This window comes from Agelaius tricolor, unplaced genomic scaffold (assembly GCF_023055355.1).
Source record: "Agelaius tricolor isolate 1412-34295 unplaced genomic scaffold, bAgeTri1.0.p SCAF_73, whole genome shotgun sequence".
Classification (NCBI taxonomy): domain Eukaryota; kingdom Metazoa; phylum Chordata; class Aves; order Passeriformes; family Icteridae; genus Agelaius; species Agelaius tricolor.
Window position 1 is genome coordinate 994321 of NW_027269333.1, and position 26534 is coordinate 1020854.

At 54.6% G+C, this 26534-nt stretch overlaps 1 protein-coding gene across 1 annotated transcript; it reads right to left on the bottom strand.

The window, feature by feature from the left end:
* Positions 1-23984: 23984 nt before the first annotated feature.
* On the bottom strand, positions 23985-25273 carry LOC139585329 (olfactory receptor 14A16-like). Its single transcript, XM_071418015.1, has one exon. The coding sequence runs from the start codon at positions 25271-25273 to the stop codon at positions 24341-24343; it is 933 nt and encodes a 310-aa protein (XP_071274116.1). The 3' UTR covers positions 23985-24340.
* Between the last annotated feature and the right edge of the window lie 1261 nt (positions 25274-26534).

Below are 26534 nucleotides of genomic sequence, written 5' to 3' on the forward strand. Positions count from 1 at the left end.
CTTTGCTGGCCCCAAGGCCGCCTCTCCAGCAGCTCTCCATCCTCCTTCCCCCACTGCATCTGCCTGCCTCAGGCGCTGGCCTGAAACCTGGCCCAGGGGCAGCTTCAGGCCCAGCAGGCCCCGTGCTCCCCCTGCCAAGGTCTCTGCGGGCCTCTCCCTGCCACGCTCGGGCCCTGCCACACGGACGCCTGGGCACTGAGCGCTGTCTCGGGGGCCTTTGTCCCTTGCAGGCAACCGTGGTGATGTGGAAGATCCTGCAGGTGTCCTGTCTGCCACGGATATTGAAGGTGTATTTCCCCCGCCTATTTGTGCATCTGCTCTTCCAAGTGTTCTTCAGCACAGAAGAGATGCCAGAGGAGGTCGATGCCTTCTGGAAGCGATGCCAGCAAGAGCACGGCCTTGCCACCAGCCCCAACAGGTGCTCCATCCCACTCCTCCTGTCCCTGCCACATGGTCTGCCAAGGAGCCAGTGCTGCCAGCATGACCTGGCCTTTGCTGTGCACACAGGTTTGCCGTGCGCACCCTGAAGTCCCTGCTCTGCCTTCTCCGCTGTGAGGATGTGGTGGTGGCAATGGAACGCAGGTGTGGCTGGGACACGCTGCTCTCTCTTGACACCCACCACTTTGCCGTGGCTCTGCTGGCCAGGTGAGAGCCCCTTCTCCCCACTGCCTCTGACATTTGTGCTCTGTGCCTGGGGTGTCCTGCAAAGTTTCCCTGGTCATGGGCCAGAGGGCCTTGTCACTGAGGGACAGCCAAGCAGACTGGAAAAGGCTGGGAGAGGAGGGTGCCCATGAGAAAGCAACTCCCGAGTGGCCCAGGTCCCCTTGCTGGAAGGGTGTTGGGGAAAGATGAGAACTCTGTGAGTCACTCCTGGGAGAGATTTGCCCCACTGGCTCAGGGTCTTGTTTCCTTTTTCCTCTTTTTAGAGAAATTTCCCATTCAGCCCTACACTTTTGTTCTGGGATTGCATTCTACCTGCTCGCCATGCTCGGCCAAGAGATGCCATACTGGGATTTCCCTGCCCTGGCATTCCTTGTGGAGGTGAGCCTCAAGGCCAGCGCTGCCTCCCAGCTCTCTGCCCTCTCGTAGGCACAGCTGCCAGGACGGTGCCCGTGCCCTGTGCTGCTGCCTGGGCCCAGCCATGTGCGGTTCCAGGCTCCTGCCGGCCGGCTCCCTGTAACTGCCCTGTGCCTTTCAGGTCCTCGAGTGCCTGGACTTGAGGGAATGCAGTGACAGTGTTCTGCAGATCATGGCACAGAACCTGCAGAGCGAGCACAGGGCCAGGCGTTACTTGGCACTCAGAGGCCTCGTAGTGATGGGCAAGAATCCCTTGATGGTGAGAAGGGGGCAGTGGCTGAAGCCGTGCAGGCAGCGTGGGGCCGGGCAACGCCGTCGCTTGGCCTTGCCTGGGCTTGGGGCCCTGGGGCAGCTGCTCCCAGCTCTCCTGCCTCCCGCTTCAGCTGCCCCAGTGCTTTGGAACAGGCCTTTGGCCTCTGGGCCCTGCGGCAGCAGACTGGCCTTTCACAAACTTGTGTTCTGCACAGGCTGAAAAAATGGGGAGCCTGACCCAAAGTCTTGTGGAGCTCCTGCAGGAAAATGATAGCCACATGATCAGGATGACCATTCTTCTACTCCGATATTTGCTCCTGGATATTGGGGGTGCCCCAATAGCCACCCCCACTGCCCTGCAGCTGGCTGAGGCGCTCCTGCCACTCTTTGACCACGTAAGGCTCTGTGCCCACAGCCACGGCCGCCGGCTGCTGCCCGGACACTTGGTGCCCTGTGCAGATGCAGGCCTGTGCCCTGGGGGGCCTGAAGCAGCTGATGCTGAGGTCTTTTGCCCTTCCTCTCCTACAGGATGATATCCGGGTGCAGCTGAGCTCCATGTGTGTCTTTCAAGAGATGCTGGACTTTTTAAGAGAAGATGGAAGAAAGGCCCTGAAGTCCCACGTTCGCCAGAGCCTGGTCCCACTCTACGTCCACTGTCATGATGAGAATCAGATTGTTGCTGAGGTGAGGACCTGTGGCCACCTGCTGTCCCCCTGGCAGGGGACTGGGCTGCCTCCTGCCCTGGCACCTTGCGGGCTGCAGCCTCCTCCAGGCTGTGGCACTGGGATGCTCCTGTGCCCTGGCCTGTGGGGCCAAGACCGCATCTCTGCTGCTCTCCAGGCCTCCCGGGAAACGCTGCATTCTGCAGCTGGATTCCTTAAGAGGCGGAATCTCGAACAAATGCTCCAGGTGGATCAGACATGGAGGTTTGGCGAGTGCTTGGTAAGAGAAGCCGAGAACGCCCAGGCTCAGCCTGGAGAAGGCCCCTGAGGGCGGTGCTCAGTGTGCGGGGCCGGGCAGCTGTGCCCCTGCCCGCAGCTGCAGCCAGAGGCCGCGGGGGCTCTTCTCCAGGCTCCCGTGGGCCCGAGCCGGGTGCCCATGGAGCCCCGGCCCGGCGGGGCTGCGGGCCGGCACCGCGGCTCCCCGGGCAGCAGCCGGCCCTCTGCCCCCTGCCCTCGGGAGCCCTTGGCCAGCGGCTGCTGTGGCCGCGCCTCAGGGCTGTGCGGGCAGGGGAGGCCGGGGCTGGGCGCAGGCAGCGCCCGGCCCAGGGGCTGAGCCCGCGCCAACCCTTCCCTCCTGCCGCTCTCTGCAGCTGGCAGAGGACAGGAGCCGAGCGGCCGAGCACCTGCGCCGGGCCCTGCGTTACCTGCAGAGCCCACAGGAGCCCCTGCGAGAGGCGGCCATCAGCTTCATGGGTGAGCCACGAGCCCGGGCTCCCTCCCGGGCCTGCCGCAGACCGGCCCCGGCCCCGCCTGTTGCCCCGGCAGCGCCCAGCCGGGCCCGGCGCCATGGAGCCCCGCCTTCGCTGGGCATTGCTGCTGCCGCCCTCTGGCAGCCGTGCCCTGGGGCGGCAGCGTGCACCAAGGGCCGGGCTGAGCCCTGCCGGGCCAGCAGCCCGTGTGGCCGCAGCGCCGGCAGCGGCGCTGGCAGGGAGCTGTGCCGCTGGGGCCGTGACAGGCTCTGTGTTCACAGGCATGGCCGGGCGGCACCTGAGGGGGCAGCAGCAAGAGCTGCAGCTGATCTGCACTGGTGAGTGAGGCCAGCGGGCTGGCAGCAGGGGCTGCCAGGGGGAGAGCTGCAAACCCTGCCCCGGCTGCGGAGGGCTCTGCTCCTGGGGGTAGAGCACACTGAGATTTCAGGGCCACGTGGGCCATTGGTGGCCAGCAGCTTCGGCCTGATCCCCTTGCTCCCTGCTCCCTCCTGCCCATGGCAAGAGCCGGCTGGGATGGCCCTGGAAGGGGGCTCTCCTCGGCTCCCCGCAGATCCGGCATCTGACCATGGCTCTGTTCCTCTCTCTTGCAGACCTGGAACGCCTGACGGAGGACATGAGCAGTGCCGTGTCAGAGCTGGCCCTTGAAACACTGCATGTCCTCCGAGCAACAGCCAGCGGGCGATATTCCATCTTCCAGAGGCTGCACGACCAGCTGCACAGGGCATGGATCACTCGGCCTCGTCTCTCACGGCTCGGCTGGCTGCACTGCTGGAGCTCTGAGGACAGCTGATCCGGGAGGCTCTCTTTGCTGGGGCAGCCTGAGCCAGTGGGGATTTTTACTTTTCTTTAAGATTTTTCTTTTCTTCCATTCTATCTTTTACCCGATGTAAATATATACCGTGTTATAATATACACACTCTCAGGAGATTTTCTTTGCTGCCCAGGGTTCATAGGGCATAGGGAAAGTGGAGAAAAGCGTGCTTCTACTTAGCATGCTGCCCATGCATGCAGTGCTGCAGGGAAAATGGCCAGAAGCCCCTTGGCCTGTGGTGGTTCTGCGGAAGCCTTTGTGCTGCCCACAGAGCGGCTGGGCAGGGGCCGGAGCTGCGGGGATCCCTGCCAGAGCGGTGCCTGGAGATGGCCACAAGCCCTGTGCCAGGCAGGAAGCGCCATCCGTGCCCTCCTGCCCGTCTGCTGCTGCCTGCCTTGCTGAGGGCTCCCAGGTGCCTCTGGCTGGGGCTGCTCTGGAGCTGCTGTGGGGCTGCGGCGCTGCTGCCGGGCAGCTTGGCCGGGCTGGGGCAGGGCCTGAGGGGCTGGGGCGCTGGCAAGCCCTGAGCAATGGGGCTGTCAGAGGCCACAAGCAGCCCCCTGGCAGCCGCCTTCTTCCTGCCAGAGTTGACTTGCAAGACAGATCCCGGGCACTCTGCAACCAACAGTGTTGTTGGAAAGCCAAATGCAGGGAAATGTCAGACCTTTGGTCTTGTCAGCAAAGCTTAGAATTAAACACAGCATTTGATCTGAGACCTTGGAAAGGGCTTCCGAACACAGGTGCTAGAAGCCAGAATGCGAATTTCTAGTTTCTAGCAGAGACACGGGGAGGAAAGTTGAAGTGGAGGAATGTTTAGAGTTTTAGAGTTCAAGATCTAGAAAACATCAAAATAGTTACAACAGTAAACAAGAAGTTTAGGATGCAGTGCTGTAGGTTTGTTGCGTCATGGCATGATTGGCTAAGGAAGCTTCCACTGTAGCATGATGTGGGAAGCCAGGAAATTCCTCGGGCTGCCCTGCAGGACTCGAGACCCTGTCAGAGGGCTCAGAGACCTTGGCACAGAGCCCAAGACCCCTGTGCCTTTGATTTAGCCCTTGGAAAAAACAATTCCCAACCTTGTATGAAGAATGACAAGCCACAAAATGAAAGGGAATTTATCACAGAGTGGAAAAATAGATTTTGGGGGTTTTTAGAATGGGGCTTCAGGGGGCAAGATGGAGGAATCTGGGCATGTCCAGCCTTTCTCCTTCTTCTACTTGGCCTCCATCATCTGCTGTGATGTTGGCACTTTTCGATTGGTTTAGAGTAGACGCTCACAGTCTAACGTAGATGATAGGTATGGGAAAGTAATTGTAAATATTGTACAGGTAGTTGTTTTTACTATAAAAAGATAAAACCGCCCCGGGGGAGGCAGAGTGCCTTAGACTGTCTTGCTGAGCAGACCTCAGCAGGACAGGAGAAAGAATTTTATAGATAAGATACAAGAAACAACCTTGAGACCGAGAAATGAAGAGCTCTTGCTCCTTCTTCGACCACCGGGCTGGGAAAAGAGACTTTCTAACTTATCTCGGGGTCACTCTGAGCAGCTAGAGACCCCGAGAGCATGAGTCCCTAAGAGGAAATATTGAAGGATTGGCTCCAAAACATAAATATCCTTGTTGGCCGTGTCTTCTTGGCCAAGAAATCCTTCAAAGCTCTTGGAACTACAAGTCTTGCGGCCCTTTGAGCCATGCGGTGGAGATGGGAGCCAAACTCACCCTTCCTGTCTATGTAGAAGAGAAGAAAAAGCAATGGCATCATCTAAAAAATTCAGAGGTCTGCTCTCTAGCTCTTTCCAAACTCCTTCAACTCCCCCAAAGTGGGATTTAGCTACAAACACATGACAAGGACTTTTAGGGCTGGCTCTTTGACTCCAGAGTGGCTGCTTTAGAATCTTTCCCATAACCCTGTGTAGTTGTGTGCCAGCAAGGTCTCCTTTGAAGAAACTTTCCCAACTGACTTGCATGGAGGTTTGTTTGAAGGGTGTTTGAGGGGAAAGGCTCCCAGCAGAGGTCTGGGCTTTGGCCTTGCTGTGTCCCCTGCTGATTGTGAAGTGTGCCATCAGCAGCAGGGCTTTCTGGGCTAAAAATACCATCAAGTCACTTGGACTTGCTCATTTTGGCCTCTAAAAGCTGGACCCACTTTCGGGGCAAATTTGGAGTCCTCATCTATGGGTGGATAGAGCACCTAGGATTTTCCCAATTGCTGGGAATGGTTCTCCAGGTCCCTGGAGTATCCAGGGCCCTGGTAAGTTCCAGCTCCACACATGCCTTGGCAATGAGAAGCAGAGGAACCCAGACCTTTCTGTGCTGCCTGTGTCACGGCACCAGGGCCATGGGATGGGCACACGCAGCCCTTGTGCTGGAGCTGAGCTGCTCTGCCCAGCACTGGTGGCTGCCATCCAAGCTGGTTTTGTTTGTCCTGGTTCCCTGACAGCTGGGGCCCTGGGCAGAGCCCTGAGAGCCTGGTCTCCCCCCAGGGAAGGAGCAGGAACCCCTGGAGAAGCTGTACTGGGTGGGGATGCTGCTGCTGCTGCTGCTGCTGCTGCTGCTGCTGCTGCTGCTGCTGCTGCTGCTGGAGACAGCCAGGATGACATCAAGGATGACAAGCTCTTCCTCAGCCTGGCCACTGGAGGCTGAAGGTGATGGACTTTGATTCTGGCACCTTCTTCAAAGCCAAACTCCACAGGGAATTTGCAGATGAGTCCCCACCTGGGGAAATTCTGCCAGATTTGGGCATGGGCCAGCCTGGCTGGGAAGCAAAGGTTCCCCCTTTGCTGGGGCAGATGCAACTCATCCTTCAGTCACTGCCCAGCTGCTTTTTGGCAGGGCTGTGGGGATGGGCTGGGCTGGGTACAAAATGGGAGTGGGCTCCTGGCCCTGCCAACAGCCCCCAGCACCCACCGTGCCCCAGGCTGGGGCTGGGGCTGGGGCTGGGGCAGCCAACCCGACACAAACAAAGCCCCATGGTGGGAGCAGAGGTGGGACTCCAGAACCTGTGCAGGGGCTGCTTTGCTGTGCAGGCAAGGAAGGGCTTGGGCTGCTCAGCTGCCCTTGTTTGCTTTGGGATCACCGTGATTTTGGGGGCAGTGCAGGGGGGAAGAGAGAAAGTGTGGGCTTCCCTCAGCCATGGCTGGGTTTTTCCCTACCATGTAGGAGTTGGGCCTTCCTCAAGGCCCTGACAGAGATAAGAGTTTTTCCCGTTTTTCTTGCTTTCCCTTTTTGCATCTAATCTCTTTTCAATAATGTGTTGTTTGTTTTTCCAGAGGAAGCGTTCTAGGTGGTCCAGTGTGGATGGGGAAGTGCTTGGGAGCAGCTGTGGTGTGGATGGGCCTTGCCCTTGGAGAAGGCTGAGGCCATGGTTTGGGAGCAGCTTTTCTTGCAGCCGTGGCTGGCGTGAGGTGGGTCCCTGTGTGCTTGGCAGGGTGGGATCAGAGCTTTTGGGAGATGGCAGCGAGCACAGGAGCATCCTGCTCTGGGCAGCTGCTGAGGGCTGGATGTGCCATGGCTGGCTGCAGGCTGGGCACATGTCCTGCCCTCCTGCTCTGCTGCCGAAGGCAGCAGGGATGGGCAGCTCTGGGCACAGCTCTGGGCACAGCCAGCACGGCCTGGGCCCCGCAGGCCTTGGCACAAGGGCACAGGAGCCCTCAGCTGACAGGCACTTTCTGCTTTCTCTCCTTGCAGCCGGGCTCTGCGGCTGCTGAGGCTGCTCTGGGCTCTGCCAGGGCTCTGCTGGGCTCAGCCCTGGGCCCAGCTGGGCTGGCTCTGCCCTCACATTGCTCTGACAGCTCTGCATCAGACGAGCCCGTTGCGAGCACAGCGCCTGAGCTTTCTGCTTTGGCAGCTGAGTGAGACTCTGCTGCAGGCCCAGAGATTGCAGCTGGGGACACACATCCAATTGGCAAGGACCCAAACTCTCCACAGTCCCAGCTGAATGCCTGCATCTCCCCAGGAAGTTTTGTCTGTCCCATTCTACCTTCTTGATTGGCTGGAATTGTGCAGTTGCACTTTCTTCCTCCTCTAGAAGTGCCACGAGTGGGCCAAAGCTGGCGAGTGGGCCGTGCTCCTGAGGCAGTGCAGTCTGGAGCTGGTGGATGGAGAATTGCCCTTCTGCACTGCCAAACCAGAGCAAAAAGCTGTCAGTGGGACTTTGTGTCTTCAAGAAATCCCTGACAGTTTCAACGGGAATGTGCAGCTCATTTCCAGGCTGAGAAGGAAGGTCATCTTCTAAAGGATTTGGGCTTTGACAGAGTTTCCATTCCCAGTCCTGCTTGGAGCTGGCAGAGCACAAAGCAATTTCCCATTGCTTCACCCACAATTTAACAATGTTGGAAACAACCTCAAAAACTTTTTAAAAAGGGTGCTGAAGTCAGCAAGATGGATCCATGCCATCAGCACATTTACAATATAAATAAATGAGTTCTCTTTTTCAAAAGATCATTTACCTCCTAATGCAAAGAAGGTAACTTTGCATTTATGTTTTGTTTTTTTCACTAATATTATGTTATATTTTTTCTCTAAAACTTGGATTTTATTCTTATCTTTTACAATTTTCCTATTTTTTCCTTTTTCCTTTTTTTTTCCTTTAAATAGAAAACATGTCCTATATAAGGAATGTCCTTTGCTCCTGGTTCCTGTGTGGAGCAGCTCCCTTCCTGCTGGCTGAGCTGCTCAGGCAGAGCCCAGCAGCTCCTGGCCCTGCAGGGCTGAGGCTTTTCCCCTTTGCTGGGCACAGACTGATGGAGCAGCACTGCTGAACACGGGCACACAGAGGGACCAGGAGCAGCTGCCGTTGCCCAGCTGAGGCTCCAAGGCCCAAACTCTGAGCAGCCAGGGCTGGAAGAGACTGGCAGCATCTGATCCCTGACTCTGGGCCAGGGCTGCACAAATGACCCCACAGCAGCAGCAGCAGCAGCAGCAGCAGCAGCAGCAGCAGCAGCAGCAGCAGCAGATGGAGCTGACTTTCAGCACAGCCCCTGCCCCTGTTCCCTCCCAGTGTGCAGCGGTGTCACAGCAGCCTGAGGCACCTGGGAGCCCCCAGTGCCAGCAGGGACTTGAGATGGCAGCCCTGGGCTCCTGGAGGCTGTGCAAGGAACGGAGCTGGGCACTCCGTGTCCATGGGGAGCTTCCAGGTGGAAAAGGCTGCTGTGCCCAGGCAGCTCCAAGGGCACAGAAAGGAGGGTCTGGAGCACTGGATCTGTGCCAGTGCCACAGTCCTGGGCAGCAGCCAGCCAGCCCTGGGGAACAGAGGGCACAGCACGAGGGACAGAAGCAGGCAAGGACAGAGACTGGAGAGAGCCAGAGCCAGGAGCAGGAACAGCTGCTCCATTGCACTCTTGGAGAAAGCTCTGGGCTGGTTCAAAGCGCTGAAAGGCGTGAAGGGCAGAGAGGAGGCCACAGCAAACAATGCTCCTGTTTACACAGCCTCCCCTCTCCTTGTCCCAGAAGGAATTGCATGGACTGTGTTCTTCTCTCCGAGTGGTCTCGTTCAGCATGAGCAGCTCAGCACCAGGAGCTGAAGGAGCTGAAGCCTCAGGCCACAGGAGCTGGGCAAGAGGAGACTTTCTGAGCAAATGAATGCTGCTAACATGGACCCAGCTGAATGCAGTGGATAGAATCATGGAATCACAGAATCCTTTCTGTTGGAAAAGCCCTCTGAGCTCACCCAGTGCAGCTGGTCACCCAGCAGTGCCAAGCCCAGCACTAAACCACGTCCCTGAAGTGCCAAGGCCTGGACAGCAGCCCTGAGTGAGGCCTGAACAGCAGGCCCTGAGCCCAAGGTGGCCTCTGGATGAACCTTCCAGCCAAAGGTTATCTTTGTATCTGCTCCCTAATGAAATATGCATGGTCATTAGCACTGTGATAGATGTAGCCACTCATTAGTGAAACATGTATTGACCTTTGTGTATTTAGAAGACAGACAAGGCCATGAAATCTGACATCTGGCCTTGTTTGGGGCTGAATGGTCAAAGTCTCCTCCCTTGGTTCCTCCTGGGGCCCTGGCCAGCCTTTGGGAGGGAGCCAAGAGGAGGATGAAAGCAGATGTTGCCACACTAGAAGTGCTGTCAGTTTGTCCATTCAGCACTGTCAGAGCTGGGCCCTCTCCCAGCGGGGCTGGAGCCTCACCTGTGGCTGGAGGCACCTGCAGGAATTGCCAGTGCCCAGGAGTGGCTCTGCAGCCCTTGGCTGTGACAGCTTCCCCAGCTGCTGTGTGGGTCTGGGCGATGGTAAAGGCTGAGGGTAACTGGGGCTGGATCTTTCTCAATCGCTGCAGGCAATCTTTGGTGGGGATGGTTGGGTGCATTGCTGAGCTGCTCCTTTTGAGATTCTTTGCTGCTTTGAGCTGCAGGAAATGACACTGATTCCTTCCGTTGGTGTCTGTGTCTTTGGTGCTGACCCTGCCCACTGGCAAAACAAAACTGGCCCAGTCTGGCCAGATCCCAACAAAATGTCACTTTTAATATGTAAATGTGAGGAATCAGTGCCATCAGAAATTCCCAGATGGGAAGCCCTTCCCTGGAGTTCCCTGGCTCTGGAGTGGGCTGAGGTTGGAGCCCCGTGGGAGCAGTGGGGCAGTCGGGTAAAAGAGGCTGCGCCCCTGGATGGCTTCAAATGCATCCAAAAATTGCACATGGAAAAGGAAAAGAACTTGTGGGTTTGGGCAGACAAAGATGAATTTGTTAAGAGTACATTGGAAACAGCACCTTCAGAAGGAACAATTATTGTTGGCATGCCCCCACACGGAGGAAGAGAAGAAGGTTTTAATCCTGAGCTCAGATGCATTTGTGCAAGTGAAATATCAATATAATAAATAACTATATATATATTTGTAGGATAATAGGATCTTAATATATATTTATAGATTTATATATATATATATATGTCTATATCCAAATCTATATCTATATCAATATTTCTATATCACTCTCTACATATAAAATTATAATAATGTGAAGTAGTGCTGACAATACTAATTTGGTAGCTTTGGCTGCTCAGGGATGTAACACTAAATACCCTACAGAACAGGATTGGCCAGGACCCTGATTTCAGTGGTCAACTTTGTGAGATTGTATACAATGAAAAAAGGAGGAAGGGAGGAAATTGGCTGTTTTTACAGGGTTTGCTGATACTGTGATGCAGAGTGCTTTGTCTGTTCCTGTGAAAAATTCAGTGATTAAGCCTGCAGGGTTTTTCATGTACCAGACTATGCACAAGCTGCAGGATTGGTTGCATGGGTGAAGGGGTTGTTTAAAAAGCAGTTGAAAAAATGAGGAGATGGGAACCTTTGCCCATGAAGAACCCATCTCCCAGATGTGCTCCATGCCCTTAACAATGGCCCACTGGGGAAATGGAAACCCCCTGGCTGTGCACGGCTGCCCCCAATTTGCAAATCCAACCATGGGCAGTGAGACTTGAACTGCCTGGGAAATTGTTCTGGCTGTGATGGCCCCTGGCAGGGCCAGCCCAGAGGCTGCAGGGCTGGGCCTTCATGCATTGGAATTAATGAGGAGAAATTCAAAGCAAATGAGAGCTATCAATACTGAAACAGGAATTCAGATTCCTCCAGGGCACTTTGGTTTGATAACTGCTCCCTTGGAGCTTGGCCTTACAAAGTGGTCATGTCATGGCAGGAGGAATTGATGCAGAATATCCAGGAGAAATTACAGTAATTTTGTTAAACAATAGTGACCAGGATTGGATTAGTCAACCCCATGACAGGGTAGCACAATTATCAATATTGCAATTTTAAGAAGGATTGTGAAAAAAGGAGATCCACCTGCAATCACCACCGTTTGTGGAGATAAAGGGTTTGGATCCAGCAGCCCTAATAATGGAGCCGGAGTGTGGGTGTGGAGGCCAAATGGCCCTCCCGAGGCAGCTGAAGGAGCAGCTCCTGGGAAAGACAACTCTGAGTCCTGAAACCTGGGCAGGAACAATGGGAATGTGTCCCTGCAGCCAAGTGTTCTGTGTGAGAACAAGTAGATCTGACAGGATATTGTTTTCCACATGCTGCCAGACCAAATCTCCCTGTTTGCCCCAAGGGCCCCTTTGGGAAATGCTCTGATCCACGGGGCTCCATGGGAAGGCTGCTGTGACACTGAGGGACTTGCACAGGAATTGCATCCAGGAGCCCGGGTGCCCCTCAGGGACTGGGACCCGGCCCCTTCCAGCCCGAGGGGAAAGGGCCCCCCCAGGCCTTGTTAGCCACAGACAGCATGGTAAAGCTGGACAGCAAAGGGCCTGGGGGCATTATTCTGGAATTACCATAGTGCCAGCTCCATGGACAACGGAATTCTTGTTCCTACCTCAAATGAGATTGAGAAAAATGAATGAAGAACGGTGTCACTAAAGTATTACTGATGTCTGTAAGTTGTACCTTGATAGTCAGCCAGAATCTTTGTCTGCCACAAACTCCTCTAGTGTTTCACCAAGGGGTTAGTCATCAAAATGTCATGATGAGTTCTGATGGATTGCTGAGCTTCTTTTGTAATTCTTTGCTAATGATGATGTGCTTTGCTGAGCTTATCCTTTTGTAATTCTTTGCAGCTGTGCATGATATAAATGCCACAATTCCTTCAGTTGGTGTCTGTGTCTTTGGTAGTGACCCTGCCCACTGGTGAAACAGGGCCCCCTCTTGCCTAAGTGTTATCTGGGAAGGCAGAAACCCTCCCTCCAAAATTCCCCCTTCCTCCTTGTTCCCCCCCTTCATACCCTGAGCATGATGTGCTCTGGTCTGGGCTGTGCCCAGGGTCAGTTGGGGTCACCTGTCCTGGCTGTGTCCCCTGCCAAGCTCCCCCGCAGCCCCAGCCCCTCCCCAGCGTGGCTGGACGAGGGGCAGGACAGGCCTTGGCTGTGCTGCAGCTCAGCAAGAACAAAACCATCTCTGCGTGCTCAGCACTGTGCTCAGCACCCGGCCCAGCAGTGTCTCAGTGCCAGGGGCTATGCCCTCAGTGCCTGCCAGGGCTTTCCATGGCAACTGCCAGGCCAGGTGACCCCGGTGCCCCCCCAGTGCCGGTTGCCATGGAAACAGTGCCCAGCGCTGCCCCTTTCTGTCTGGCTGACCTGGCCTTTGGCCCTGGCCGTGCCCTTGGCTGCTGGTTCCTGGTGCCCGAGCGGCCAGCACGGCACAGGGCAGGTGGCCATGGCACAGCCCCCAGCAAGGGATCCCCTCTGGCCCTGGGCACTGACACCAGCCCTGAGCAAGGTCCGGCTCCGGGCATTGGTTGCCTTGGCACCAATCTAAGGAACGGGTCCCTGTGGCCGTTGCCATGGCACCTGGTGGCACCAACGAGTGTCACGGCAATTGTACCTGGAACAGCCCTGGCACCGCTTTGTCCTCAGGGTTGCCATGGCAGCCCAGGGCAGCAACAGCTCTGCAGGCAAGGGGCCATGGAACCTGGCTGCAGAAATGGCTCCTTGGGCTGGTTTCCAAGGAAACCTGAACTGATGGGGGTTGCCATGGCAGCCAAAGCCAGCAGTGGGGTCAGTGCAGTGTCCATGGCAACAGCCCCTTGCCATGGCTCAGTGCAGGTTGGGATGATGATCCACCCTCACAGCTGGCCCAGGGCAGGTCTGGAGTGGTCTCGGTGGCACCTTGGGCTTGGCACACACTTGAGGAGGGTGTCTGTTTGCAATGGGGAAACTCAAAGAGTTTTAGATTGCTTGAAAAACTAAAAGAAGCAAAGCCGCTCTTTGGCTTTGTGCAGCCAGTTCTCCAAGCAAAGCAGGTCCCAGGTGAGTGAGGAGAGACAGGATGGGGTTGGGGAATGTGGAGCAAGGTTGTCCACACTGGGTCAGACTTAAAGGCACAGCTTCTCTGAGCAGGCTAGACTTCCTTAGGAGAGTCTCTGGATGAATATCAATCACAGAATGCTGCAATCACCTCTTGTGTAATAGGACAGCAATAAAAGGCACCCTTTCAAATAGAAATATGTATTTCCTAGAAGCTCGTTGAAATATTTCTCCATAGCTGTAGCAAGAAACCTACTTAGTGAACTGCACTAGAGCAGAGGGAAATCCTGGTTCCAGCAGAACCCAAACTGTCAGCATGGACTCCTTGCTTCCATTCAGCCCCACAGTGTCACCATGGCCCCTTGGCTCTGTGCTGCCATGTCGTACACAGTGTCACCATGGTCCTCTTAGTGCCACCAGGCCCTGCAGTGTCACAATGGCCCCTTGCTTCTCCAGGGCCCTGCAGTGTCACAATCATCAGAGAATCAACCAGGCTGGAAAAGACCTTGGAGAGCATCAACGCCAACCTGGCACCCAACACCACCTTGTCACTCAGACCATGACACTCAGTCTTTCCTTTAACACCTCCAGGGACAGTGACTCACTTACCTGTCTGGGCAGCCCATTCCAATGCCCAATCACCCTCTGTGTGAAAAATATTTCCTAATTTCCAGCCTAAATGACCCTGGTGCAGCTCAAGGCTGTGTCCTCTTGTCCTGTCCCTGTTCCTGGGAAAAGAGCCCGACCCCCACCTGGCTGCACCCTCCTGTCAGGGAGTTGTAGAGAGTGATGAGGTCTCCCCTGAGCCTCCTCTTCTCCAGGATAAACAACCCCAGCTCCCTCAGCTGCTCCTCACAGGACTTGTGTTCCAGACCCCTCCCCAGCCTTGTTGCCCTTCTCTGGACACGCTCCAGCCCCTCCATGTCCTTCCTAAATTGGGGGGCCCAGAACTGGACACAGCACTTGAGGTGCTGCCCAACCAGTGCCCAGCACAGGGGAAGAATCACTGCCCTGGTCCTCTGTGGTGGCGTTTGCAGGGGTCCCAGGACGAGGGAAGAGATGAGAATCTTGACTCCATGTTTCATAAGGCTGATTTATTATTTTATGATATATATTATATTAAAAGAAAATGATATATTAAAACCATACTAAAAGAATGGAAGAAAGGATTTCATCCAAAGGCTAAGAAGTAAAGGAATGGAATGATGATAAAATCTTGTGACTGACCAGAGTCCCATATGGGCTGGATGTGTGATTGGTCATCAAGTAGGAACAATTTCACCTGGGGCGTAAACAATTCTCTAAATCGCATTCCAAAGTAGCAAAACATGGAAAAGCTGAAGCTTTCCAGCTTCTCAGCAGAAAAGATCCTAGTGTGATGGTCCTGCTGGCCACACCATTCCTGATCCATAGGAGTGCCAGGGGTTGGATGAGGGAAATGGTGGGGAGATGGTGGGGACAAAGTCTGATTGATTGTCAGCCGTGAAGGGTCCTGATCTTATCTATTCAGACTGCATTAGATGTTGCTGGGGGTCAGTATCAATTGAAAATTGCTGATACCAAACTATAAACACAGAAAAAAACCAGGACAAAACAGTTCTCTCTGCTTTTTTTTTCAATATAGCAGATTCACCTTGAATACACTTCTGAAATGTGTCTAATTAACCACAGAAGAATTGAAAACTAAAATTATTCAATGGGGCTTTTCTTGTTTGGGTCTTTAGAACAAATCTTTCTGAGCCTTTTTCAGAGAACTCCTGAACTGAAGAGCTCAAGAAAGAAGAGGCCTCTGGAGTAGTGAAATTCATCAGCAACCTCCAAGTGGCAGAGGATCCATCCCTATCAGGGCAGCAATGAACAGCAATGGGCACAGCTTTGTGGCTGCTGTCCCAGCTTTGGCATGGGCCCTGGGCCTGGAGCAGGAGCAGCTCTTGAGGGCCCCAAGGCCGGGGCTCTGGTGCTGCCCTGGGCAGATGGGATGGCAGCAGGGGCTGCAGAGCTCTCAGCACCTCAGCCCAAGGGGAGCAGGGCAGCCAGGGAGCCTCCTTTTGCCTTGGCCCAGCACCTTCCCCCATGGCTGGGGCTGAGTCCTGTGGCAGCTGCAGCTGCTGCTGTGGCCTTGGCAGGGGCTGAGGCCGTGGGGCCAGTGGCCAGAGCAGCCTGGCCTGAGCAGAGCTGTGGGGCCAGAGCCGGCTGGGCTGGGCTGGGCTCAGAGAGGCCCTTGGTGCTGCCCAGAGCTCAGGGCAGCTGGCAGAGCTTGCAGGGAGCTGGGCTGGGCTCCGAGAGCCTGGCCCAGAAACCATCAGTGTCCATCTCAGCCTGGCTGAGCGTGCAGGGGCCAAGAAGAGACACCTTTCCCTTGCTTGTCCCCAGCTGTCATCACTGCCTCCAGTGTTCTGCTCTACCTGGAACCTGGGGACACTTTGTCACTCTTGTGCCTCACAGGAATCTATTTAAAGTACAAGAAACTTCAGTGTTTCAATTTAAGTTTGAGTTCCTGAGAAATTTTGAGCCCTTTCTGGGGGACTGACTGATGAAAAGAGCACCAAAGCCTGCGAGGGCATCTCTGGGCTATGACATGACAGAGTTTGTTGTGTGAGGTCATTGAGCAGCTACATAGAGGGGATTCTGTCACATAACAGAGCAGGCTGTGACATCATGGCATGGCTGTATGACATCACAGAGTGGGATGTGAGGTCAAAGTGTGTGCTATGACATTACAGAGTGTCAGTATGACATCACAGAGAGGGCTTTGTGGCATCACTTAGGGGGTTGTGACATCACACAACTGTCTGTGGCATCACAATGTGAGGCCATAGAGCAGATCTTGCCATCATAGAGGGTGGCTCTGTGACATCAGAGAGTGGATTGTGACGTCACTGCCTGTCTGTGTAACATCACAGAACAGGCTGTGACATCACAGAACAGATTCTGACATCAAATGGTGGCTTTCTGACATCCCAGGGTCTTTTGTGACATCACAGTGCAGCTGCATGACATTCCAGGGTGAAATCCCAGAGTTTGCTCCATGACGTCACAAGGGTGCTGTGTGATGTCCCAGAGTGAGCTCTGACAGCACAGGGGCTGTGTGACATCACAGAGAGGGCTGTGTGACATCACAGGGGCTGTGTGACATCACAGTGGCTGTGGGACATCACAGGGGCTGTGTGAGGTCCCTGGGGAGGTCACTCTGCCCCGGCCCCCCTCACAGTTCCCCCCAGAGCAGTCCAACCCTGCTCGTGCACAGCGGGGTCCCCTGTCCCCCCGGGTCCCCCCGCCCCTGGTGCCGCAGCCTCCCCCAGAGGATGTTCCACGAGATCGACCCCAGAGCCTGACACGGGGACGGGGGGCCGGGGCCCTGGGGGTGGCACAGGGGGACAGGGACCCCCCGGCAGCGTCCCCGTGTCCCCCAGGGCCAGAGCCTGGGCCAGGGCTCCTTCACCCTGGTACCAACGAGGCCTTGAGAGCACTGAAAAAATCCCCAGCAAGGAAGCAGCAAAAACCAGATTTAATATTAAGCAACAGCAGCACAGAGTTCCTTGGCAAGAGTCACTCTGCTCCTGACTGGACACTTCAGGCACATCAAGGAAACAAAGCAACAACAAAACCAAACCAAATCCAGGCAATCAAACCAGAAATGAACTAAGGACTGTCCCTGTGTGTGTGTGTGTGTGACACAAGGACAGTGAGAGCAAAGATGAAAGGAATACAGCCCAAAAGCTGAACAGAGCTCAGACTTAAAAGGACTTAATTTATACCTTAAATGTAACTGATACCTTCAATTTCAAAATTTTGCAAAGGACAGCACTTAGCAGGATTTATTCTAACTTATAACCTATGACTTTGCAATTTAACAGACGATTAACATTTAACAGTATTTAACTCATCTTATAACTTATATTAAACATAACAACTAAGGAAAACAACAACTCTTAGCAGTGTTTAGAATTCACTTAGATCTTGTGCCTTAACCTTACCTACAGGCAATGTAGGTACCGTTAAGTCATCCTGGCCACACTTGGCACCAACAGCTTTCTTTGGCAGTGTGAGAACAGGGATGTTGTGCCACTGAGGGAACAAAACCAGTTCCCAGGGCTGCTCCTCCAGAAAGCAGGAGCTGGTTGGGCAGCAGCAGTGCCTGGAGCAGACAGTGTTTGGGATGAGCTGCAGAGGAGCTGAGCCCAGGGGCTGTTGGCCAAGGCCAAGGCCCAAGGAGCACTTCTCATCTGGCAGGGCGGCCTGAGAAGGGGAGGGGGGAATGCAGCAGCACAGGGCCCATGGAACCAAGGGAGCATTGTGACACTGTGGGGCCCTGTGAGACCAAGGGACCATTGTGACACTGTGGGGCCCTGTGACACCAAGGGTCCATTGTGACACTGTGGGGCCCTGTGAGACCAAGGGATCATTGTGACACTGTGAGGGCCCATCAAACCAAGGGTCCATTGGGACACCACGGGGCCTCATGGAACCATGGAGACCATTGTGACACTTTGGGGTGTCATGGAACCAAGGGGCCATTGTGACACTGCTGGACCCAATGGAATCAAAGTACCACTGGGACACTGTGGGGCCCCATGGAACCAAGGGGATCATGGTGATACTGCAGGACCTCATAAAAGCAAGGGAACATAGAACAGGTCTGGTTGGTCGGGCCTCCCGTTCACTGCCTGACTGGTCCAACTGACCATGGAATGTTGAGGGTCTCTTCTCATCTGCTATTGAAACACTGGGGCTCTGTGCTTTCCTTCCCAATGGAAAAGAACTCTCCTTCTCCGCCAGGTACCCATGGACAGAATTAGGATTTCACCTCCAAATTTCCTTATATCCAGGGATTGCTCCCATAGGAATATTGCCAGGACAAATCTGTCTTGCATTGGTTTCACCTCCCATCTGTCCCCAAAACACTGGGGAAGGCTCTGAGATTTCCTTCCCATGGGAAAGAACTGTCCTGCTTCTCCACGTGCCTATGGCCTAGATTGGGCTTCTACCTCCAAAATTCCCTACATCCAAAGATAGCTCCCAGACAAAATATGTCATTTCTGAGAAGTCTGAATGGCCTTGGCCTAGTGAGGCTCTCACCTGCCTTCCAAACACTGGAGCTCTGTGCTTTCCTTCCTATGGAAAAGAACGGCCCTTCTTGGCCAGGCCCCCATGGCCAGAATTGGGATTTCACCTCCAACATTGCCTGTTGTGAAAGATTGGAGGAGATTGTGGCTCAAAGGATTTTGTGTTTGGGGGAGAAAAGTCCAGCCTTGCCCTGCCCTGGAAGCCCAGCCCTGCCCTGCTCTGGAACCCCAATCCCCCCAGAGCCTCTACCCCAGCCCAGCAGTGGCTGCCAGTCCCTGGCACAGCACAGGCAATGCTCCACAGCCACCTCTGCAGCCCCAGCCCAGCTCCTGAGGGACCAAATGAGCCCGAGGCCCACCTGGGGGAAGGGCCCAGGGAGACCAAGGGGTATTGAAGGCTGACCACAAGGCAAGCACACATCTTGACCCTTCCTCCTCTTGGAATTTCCATCTGAACAATGCTGGAATCCAGGAGTTGGTAGCTGTGTGTGTGCTTCTCTGAATCTTATTTTTCTTTCTGTCTCTCTGAGAGAGAGAAAGAAAAATACTTCTTTTTTTGTCCTCCTGCAAATTTTGATTAACTTAAAATTGAACAGGCTTAGAGTTTGTGAAGTTGAATGGGCCAAATTAATGTTTTGAGAAGTGTTGTTTTGTTGATTGAATGTCCTATTAAACCTTTTGCAAAAAATTTATTTGATTTTTTAAAGTTGCCAGTAAAGGCTGTTTGGTTGTTTTGAGCTCCTCAGACTCTCTTATTGATATTTCTTAGTGCATCTAACTCAGAGTACACAAAAAAAATAGAATTTCCTTTTAAATGTCTCCTTGAGAGAGTTGTTTGGGGGATGGGGGTCAGGGCTTGTGTGTCCTGCTTGGCCCAGCCCAGGCAGGGCTTTCCCAGCCACATTCCACACTCCATTGCCCAGCTGGAGCCGCTGCTGCCTCTGAGTTGTGCTGCCCCAGCCCCAGGGACGCTCTCCTTGTCTGCCCATTCCCCCACGCTCTCTGGGCAGGGATGGCCTCACTGGGGGCTGCTGACATCCTCAGCAACTTGGAGGCTGCTGCTGAATTTCCCTGCTCCAGAGGCTTGTTCAGCCTTCAGCTCTTCAGTGCAGGAATTCAGTGTCCCAGGGCTCATTGACATTCAGAACACCTGAACAAGCCAAGCCTCTGGGAATAATTTGATTTTAATTTTCAAATCTTTTGTGGTTAAGTAGATCTTAGTAGCGTATTCAAACTGAATACACTATATTTAAAAAGACAGTGAGAAAAGATTTTTTAGGTCATGTTTAGTTTTGTTTTCCTGTTAATTTATTGATATGTGCAATCCCCAATTGACACTGAATCCAGGTACTTCCTCATGCAGTTTGAATAGATATGAAAATCAAGACCCTTCATGGCTGACAATCAATCAGACTCTGTCCCTACCCCCACCCCACCATTTCCCCCATCCAAGCCCTGGCACTCAGAGCAGCCTTGTGCAAATCTGAGCTCCCTCCAGCCCAGGCTGCACCTGCAGCTTTCAGCTCCTTGGCTCCAGCTCCCACCTGCTTTCCTTGGAGAAGGAGCTGCTCGAGACACAGAGGGATGTTCATTTCTTGTCAGCCAACAAAGCCAAGGGAAGGCACAGCTCCATCCAATGCAGAAGCCTTTTTTCTCCCTGGCTCTGCCCCTGATCCCCCCAGCCTGTCCTGTTTCCTTCATCCCTGCATTGCCAGGGACTCTCTGGGACAAGGGAGCTCTGCTCTCGGGATGGAGGGAGGTGCAGGTGCCACCACTGGAGTGGGAACCACAACTCATCGGGTTTGTGTCCTTTGGGGGTCAGGAACTGGTGAGACTCAGAGGCACAGAAAGTTTCTCTTCATGGCCAACAGACCATAGTTAAACAGGACACAATTTAATAACAATCACGCTCTTCTCTGAGCTATGTGCAATGTCCCAGCAGCATCTGATGAGTGCACCATTCATAAGTGATTTCCATACTAAAATTAATTTTAGACAAGCATGGTTCTGTGATAAACATAAAAACAATTAAGTTCTTGTATCAGGATGCTCGTCCTGGAGTGGGGGCAAAACAGCTCCAACAATTCCTGATTTGCAAAGCTGTCAGTGGTGGATGGAGAAGGGAGGTCAGGCTGCTCTTGGTGTTGAGGAAATGCTGAAACCAGCCTGACTCATTTCATCTCCTCCTGTCCTGGCTGATCTCCCCTCTTTCCCCTCCCACCCATTGGCTTTTGTCTCCCACCAGGCCCCCGGTGAAGAGCCTGGCTCTGTGTTCTCCATCCCCTCCTCGCTGGCACTGCCAGGCTGGGATGAGGAGCCCCTCAGCCTTCCCTGCTCTGGGCTGGACAAGCCCAGCTCCCTCAGCCTCTGCTCACAGCCCAAGGGCTCCAGCCCCACCTTGGAGGCCCTTCCCAGACCCTGCTCCAGCTGCCAGACATCTTTCCTGCCCTGGGCAACCCAAGCCAGGCCACAGTGACCTGGATAATCCCCGTCCTTGATGTCCTGGTCACACAGCCCTGGCCCCTTGTCCCCATGTCAGGCTCTGGGGTGGATCCTGTGGAACATCCTTTGGTGGAGGCTGTGGCTCCAGGTGGGCCGGGGGGATCCCGGGGGACAGGGACCCTGCTGGGCATGGACAGCATTGGACTTGTTGGGAGAAACTGAGAGGGGGAGCTGGGGCCGAGTGACCAACCCAGTGACCTGACACAGCCCTGCTGGGATGGCACACAGCCCCTCTGGGATGGCACAGCCTGCCCTGTGAGCTCACAGCCCCTTCTCTAATGTCACACAGCTGGTCTCTGATGTCCCAGAGGCAGTCTATGATGCCATAGCTAATCAGTGACCTCACATAACCCACTCTGTGATGTCATAGCCCACTCTGTGACCTCATGTTACCAGATGATCAATTGCCTACACCAGGTGAGCTGACACCTGGAGCTTGTTCTCCACATCCCCAGGCCTATGGAAACCACACAAGGCCCATTGTGTGAGAAGGGGAACTGGAAGTTCAGCAGCCTCAGTACCCTGCCAGCTCAGCCAGGCCCACTGAATCATTGGAGTTTTCAAGTTTTCAATATTCTGGGTAAGAAAGAGAGGCAGTAACAAAACTTGTACACAGGAATTCGGAAGGGCAGACCTTGGCCTATTGTGGATGCTGATTTGGGGAGTATCAAATCAGGTCCTGATTTATTTTAAGGGAAACACTCCTTAAAAACAAAGGGGTCCAGGAAGGACACACATTTCAAGAAGGTAATTTAAGGGGGAAGGAGCTGCCTGTCCCAGTGTGGCAAAAGATGAGCCGGTGAGGAAAATGACTGGCCTGGCTGCCCATGGAGATTTTGTGGGAACTCAGGGGATAAAAGGACTGGCAACTCAGGAAGAATTTAAGGATTTTGATGGGTTATTCAGAAAGGAAAGTTGAGAGGTGAAAGCTCAATTAGAACTTAACCTGGCGGCTTCTGTAAAAAAGAAGGTTTTTATAAAAAAAAATTTTTGCAAAAGTAGGGATAAGGAGAACATCTACTATTGATTGAATGCAGTAGAGAATATAGTAACTAAAGATAAGGAAAGGCTGAGCTACTTAACACCTTGTTTGTCTCAATTTTCTATATTGGACAGGCTGTCCTCAGGACAAAAGTTCTCCTGAGCTGGTAGATGGGCACAGGGAGCAGAACAGCCCCTGGAATCCAGGAGGAAGCAGCTGGGGACCTGCTGAACCACTCAGATGCTCACAGGTGTATGGGATCAGATGGGATCCATCCCAGGGGGATGAGGGAGATGTGGATGAGCTCCCCAGGCTGCTCTCCATCATTTACCATCAGTCCTGGCTCAGCAGGGAGGGCCCAGAGCACTGGAGGTGCCAGTGTGAGCCCATCCCCAGGAAGGGCTGGCAGGAGGAGCTGGGGAACTCCAGGCCTGTCAGCCTGACCTGGGTGCCTGGCAAGGTTATGGAACAGATCACCTTGAGTGCCATCACAGGGCACCCACAGGATGGCCCAGGGATCAGAGCCAGCCAGCGTGGATTTAGGGCTGGCAGGTCCTGCCTGACCAACCTGGTCTCCTTTTATGCCCAGGTGACCCAGCTGTGGATGCGGGAAAGGCTGTGGATGTTGTGTGCCTGGACTCTAGCAGAGCCTTTGACTCTGTCTCTGACAGCATTCCCTGGAAAAGCTGCAGCCCACGGCTTGGGAAGGTTCCCTCCTCGCTGGGAGATTTAAGAGCTGGCTGGAGGCTGGGCCCAGAGAGGGGTGGGGATGGTGCTGCACCCAGCTGGTATCCAGGCACTGGTGCTGTCCCCAGGGATCTGTGCTGGGCCCAGTCCTGTTTAACATCTTCACTGATGGTCTGGGTGAGGGGATCGAGTCCAGCATTCACAAATTGCAGATGGCACCAAGCTGGGTGTGAGTGTGGATCTGCTGGAGGGCAGGACAAGAAGACACAGCCTTGAGCTGCACCAGGGGAGGCTCAGGCTGGACAATAGGAAGGAGTTCTTCACAGAAAGGGTGAGTGGGAACTGGAATGGGCTGGCCAGGGGGGAGGTGGCAGAGTCACTGTCCCTCTCCAGTGGCACTCAGTGGCCTGGTCTGGGTGGCAAGGCAGTATTAGGGCATGGGTTGGACTTGATGATCCCAAAGGTCTTTTCCAGCCTATTTGATTCTGTCATTCTGTGATGATTGGGACACTCTGGGGCCATTGTGACACTGCAGGGCCTCGTGGAACTAAGAGGACCATGGTGACACCGTGCAGCCCCACAGAACCAGGGCTCCATTGCTGTGCTGTGGGGCCAAATGGACCCAGGGAGTGCCCCGTGACACTCTGGGCCCTTGTGGAACCACAGAGGCCATTGTGACACTGCAGGGCCTCGTGTAACCAAGGGGTTTCACCATTTTGACACTGCAAAACCAAGGAGACCATTGGGGGACTGCAGGGCCCAGTGGAACCAAGGGGCCGTTCTGACACTGCGGGGCCTCATGGCACCAAGGAGACACTGTGACACTGCAGGATCCTGTGTAACCAAGGGACCACTGAGACACGATGGGGCCTCAAGGGATCTGGGAGAACGTTGTGACACTGTGTGGCCTCATGGAAACAAGGAGTCCATTGTGACACTGAGGGGACTTGCGGAACCACAGAGACCATGGTGACAGTGTGGGACCTCATGTGGCCATGGGGCCATTGTGACACCTTGGGGCCCATGGAACCAAGGGGACCATTGTCACATTTTGGGGCCCCATGGAACCAAGGAGACCAGTGTGACAGTGCAGGGCCTGGTGTGACCATCAGGCCATTGTGACACTGAGGGGCCCCATGGAACCAAGGACATCTTCGCAAATGTCACCAAGCTGGATGTGAGTGTTGATCTGCTGGAGGGTCAGAGGGCTCTGTACAGTGACTTGGACAGTCTGGATCCAGGGGCTGAATCCAACAAGGTGAGGTTTAATAAATCCTAGTGCCAGGCCCTGATATTTGGCCCCAGTGCTACAGGCTGGGGTCAGAGTGGCTGCAGAGCAGCCAGGCAGAAAGGGACCTGCAGGGACTGATGGACAGCAGGCTGGACATGAGGCAGCAGTGAGCCCAGGTGGGCAAGAAGGCCAATGGCTCCTGGCCTGGATCAGGAATGGTGTGGCCAGCAGGAGCAGAGCTGCTGTGCCAGCACTGATCTGCCCCAGCTCTGCACACAGACATTGCTGCTGCAGCTCCAGAGAAGGCAACACAAGGGCATCTCTGCAGAAAACTCTGCTGGGAGATCCTTTAGTTCCTTTAAAGCCACCAAGAGCACAACCCCTCATTGACACAGTCTGTGGCCACAGTAAAGATGGAGAGAAACAAAATGAGAAATGGCACAAACAATGGCTTTTCTTTGTAGATAATATGAAAAAAGTAAAAAAAAGAAAAAGAACTTCCAAAATGAAACCAACAAGAAGTATCAAAGATGACTTTCATTACAAGTCATTTGCAGAAATTGGCCAATAGTTTAATGTTTCCGAAACCATCCAGTCATCAGTCTCCCCACTGCAGCCTTGAGCTCCTGGTTCCTCAGGCTGTAGATGAGGGGGTTCAGGGCTGGAGGCACCACCGAGTACAGAACTGACAGGGCCAGATCCAGGGATGGGGAGGACATGGAGCAGGGCTTCAGGTGAGCAAATATGATAGTGCTGAGGAACAGGGAGAGCACGGCCAGGTGAGGGAGGCAGGTGGAAAAGGCTTTGTGCCGTCCCTGCTCAGAGGGGATCCTCAGCACAGCCCTGAAGATCTGCACATAGGAGAAAACAATGAACATGAAACAACCAAGAGCTAAACAGGCACTAACAGCAAGAAGCCCCAGTTCCCTAAGGTAGGATATGGAGCAGGAGAGCTTGAGGATCTGTGGGATTTCACAGAAGAACTGGCCCAGGGCATTGCCCTTGCAAGGGGGCAGGGAAAATGTATTGGCTGTGTGCATGAGAGCAGTGAGAAAGCCACTGGCCCAGGCAGCTGCTGCCATGTGGGCACAAGCTCTGCTGCCCAGGAGGGTCCCGTAGTGCAGGGGTTTGCAGATGGACACGTAGCGGTCATAGCACATGATGGTCAGGAGGAAATACTCTGATCCAAGGAAGAACAGAAAGAAAAAGAGCTGAGCAGCACATCCAGTGTAGGAGATGTTGCTGGTGTCCCAGAGGGAATTGTGCATGGCTTTGGGGACAGTGGTGCAGATGGAGCCCAGGTCAGCGAGGGCCAGGTTGAGCAGGAAGAAGAACATGGGCGTGTGCAGGTGGTGGCCGCAGGCTACGGCGCTGATGATGAGGCCGTTGCCCAGGAGGGCAGCCAGGGAGATGCCCAGCAAGAGGCAGAAGTGCAGGAGCTGCAGCTGCCGCGTGTCTGCCAATGCCAGCAGGAGGAAGTGCCTGATGCAGCTGCTGTTGGACATTTGCTGGGGTTGCACATGGGGACCTGTTCATGGAGAAAAGGACAGTGACAAGTCAGGAGAGGCTGCTTGGAGCCAAACCTGGGCCATTCCCTGTAGACAATCCCTACAGCTGGGACACACTCGCCCTTCTACCTGCAGTGGGAAAACCTTTGGCTGCAATCAGAGCACAGTCACACTCCCGGGTCACCCTGGGATAAACCAGACCCTGCCCAGAGCAGAGGGATCCCTGAATGTCTCACCCTCTCTCAAGGTCTCTGGGCAAGGTCTCAGCACCCCCGTGTGCCAAGGACACTCATGGCTCCCTGGGCAAACCCAGCAGCATTTCCTCAGCTGTGGCAGCTCTGCCCTTCCCCGTGGGACACTCAGGGAACTCCCAGAGGCTCTGGCACAGATCTGCACCCAGGAGGGCAGCTCAGAGCCTGGCAGGGCACAGCAAGGAGATCCCTGGCTGTGCCCATGATGGGATCTCAGGGAGGGGGCTCAGCTCATTCCCCTTTCCCATGGACTGCTTTGCCCACAGCCCCACAGGTGCCAGGGGAGCTTGGACACCCCATTGCCATGGACAGCCCTGCCTGGCAGGAATGCCAAGGGCAGTGCCTGACTCAGCTGCTGCAAATGCCAGAGCCTCCCTGAGAGCAGCAGATAACAGTGCCAATGTCAGGGCAGGGCAGAAGCAAGAGCAGATGTTGTGGTGCTGTGCCTGAGAGGGCAGGGCAGAGACAGCCGGGCACTCAGGACAGTGTTCCCGTGCCCAGCTGTGCCCGGCACCTCCCACACACCAACAGTGCCCTCCTGCCCCAGCCCTGCTCTCTCCAGCCCCCTCTCCTTCCCTGAGCATCTCCCTGGGCCTGGACATTCCCTCCTGAGAGGAGCCTTGTCCCTGCCAGCGCTCACAGAGCCCATCCCAGCCTGCGTGCCCTGGCTGGGGCCCTACAGAAACCTGCCTGTGTGCAGGGCCCTGGCTGGGGCAGGCTCTGTGTGCAGCTGGGCAAGGGCAGCTCAGGAGAGCCCTGCTGGGCCCTGCAAAGGTGATGCTGCTGCTGTGCAGGGCTGAGGAGTGGCTGAGGGCCCTTTGGGAGGCTCCCAGCAGAGACACTGACCACCCAAAGTTACAGTTCTGGAGTCTCTCTGTAAATGCTCAAACATTCCTTTGATGATCCTGTGTGTCCCTTTCAACTCAGAATGTTCTGTGATTGTGGGATTACAATTCCTGTTCTGCTTCTCTCATCCCCTTGTTTTTTATAATCAAAAGAGAAAAAAA

Excerpts from the sequence above, each read along its gene's own strand:
- LOC139585329 (XM_071418015.1), bottom strand. The coding sequence starts at position 25,273 with ATGTCCAACAGCAGCTGCATCAGGCACTTCCTCCTGCTGGCATTGGCA.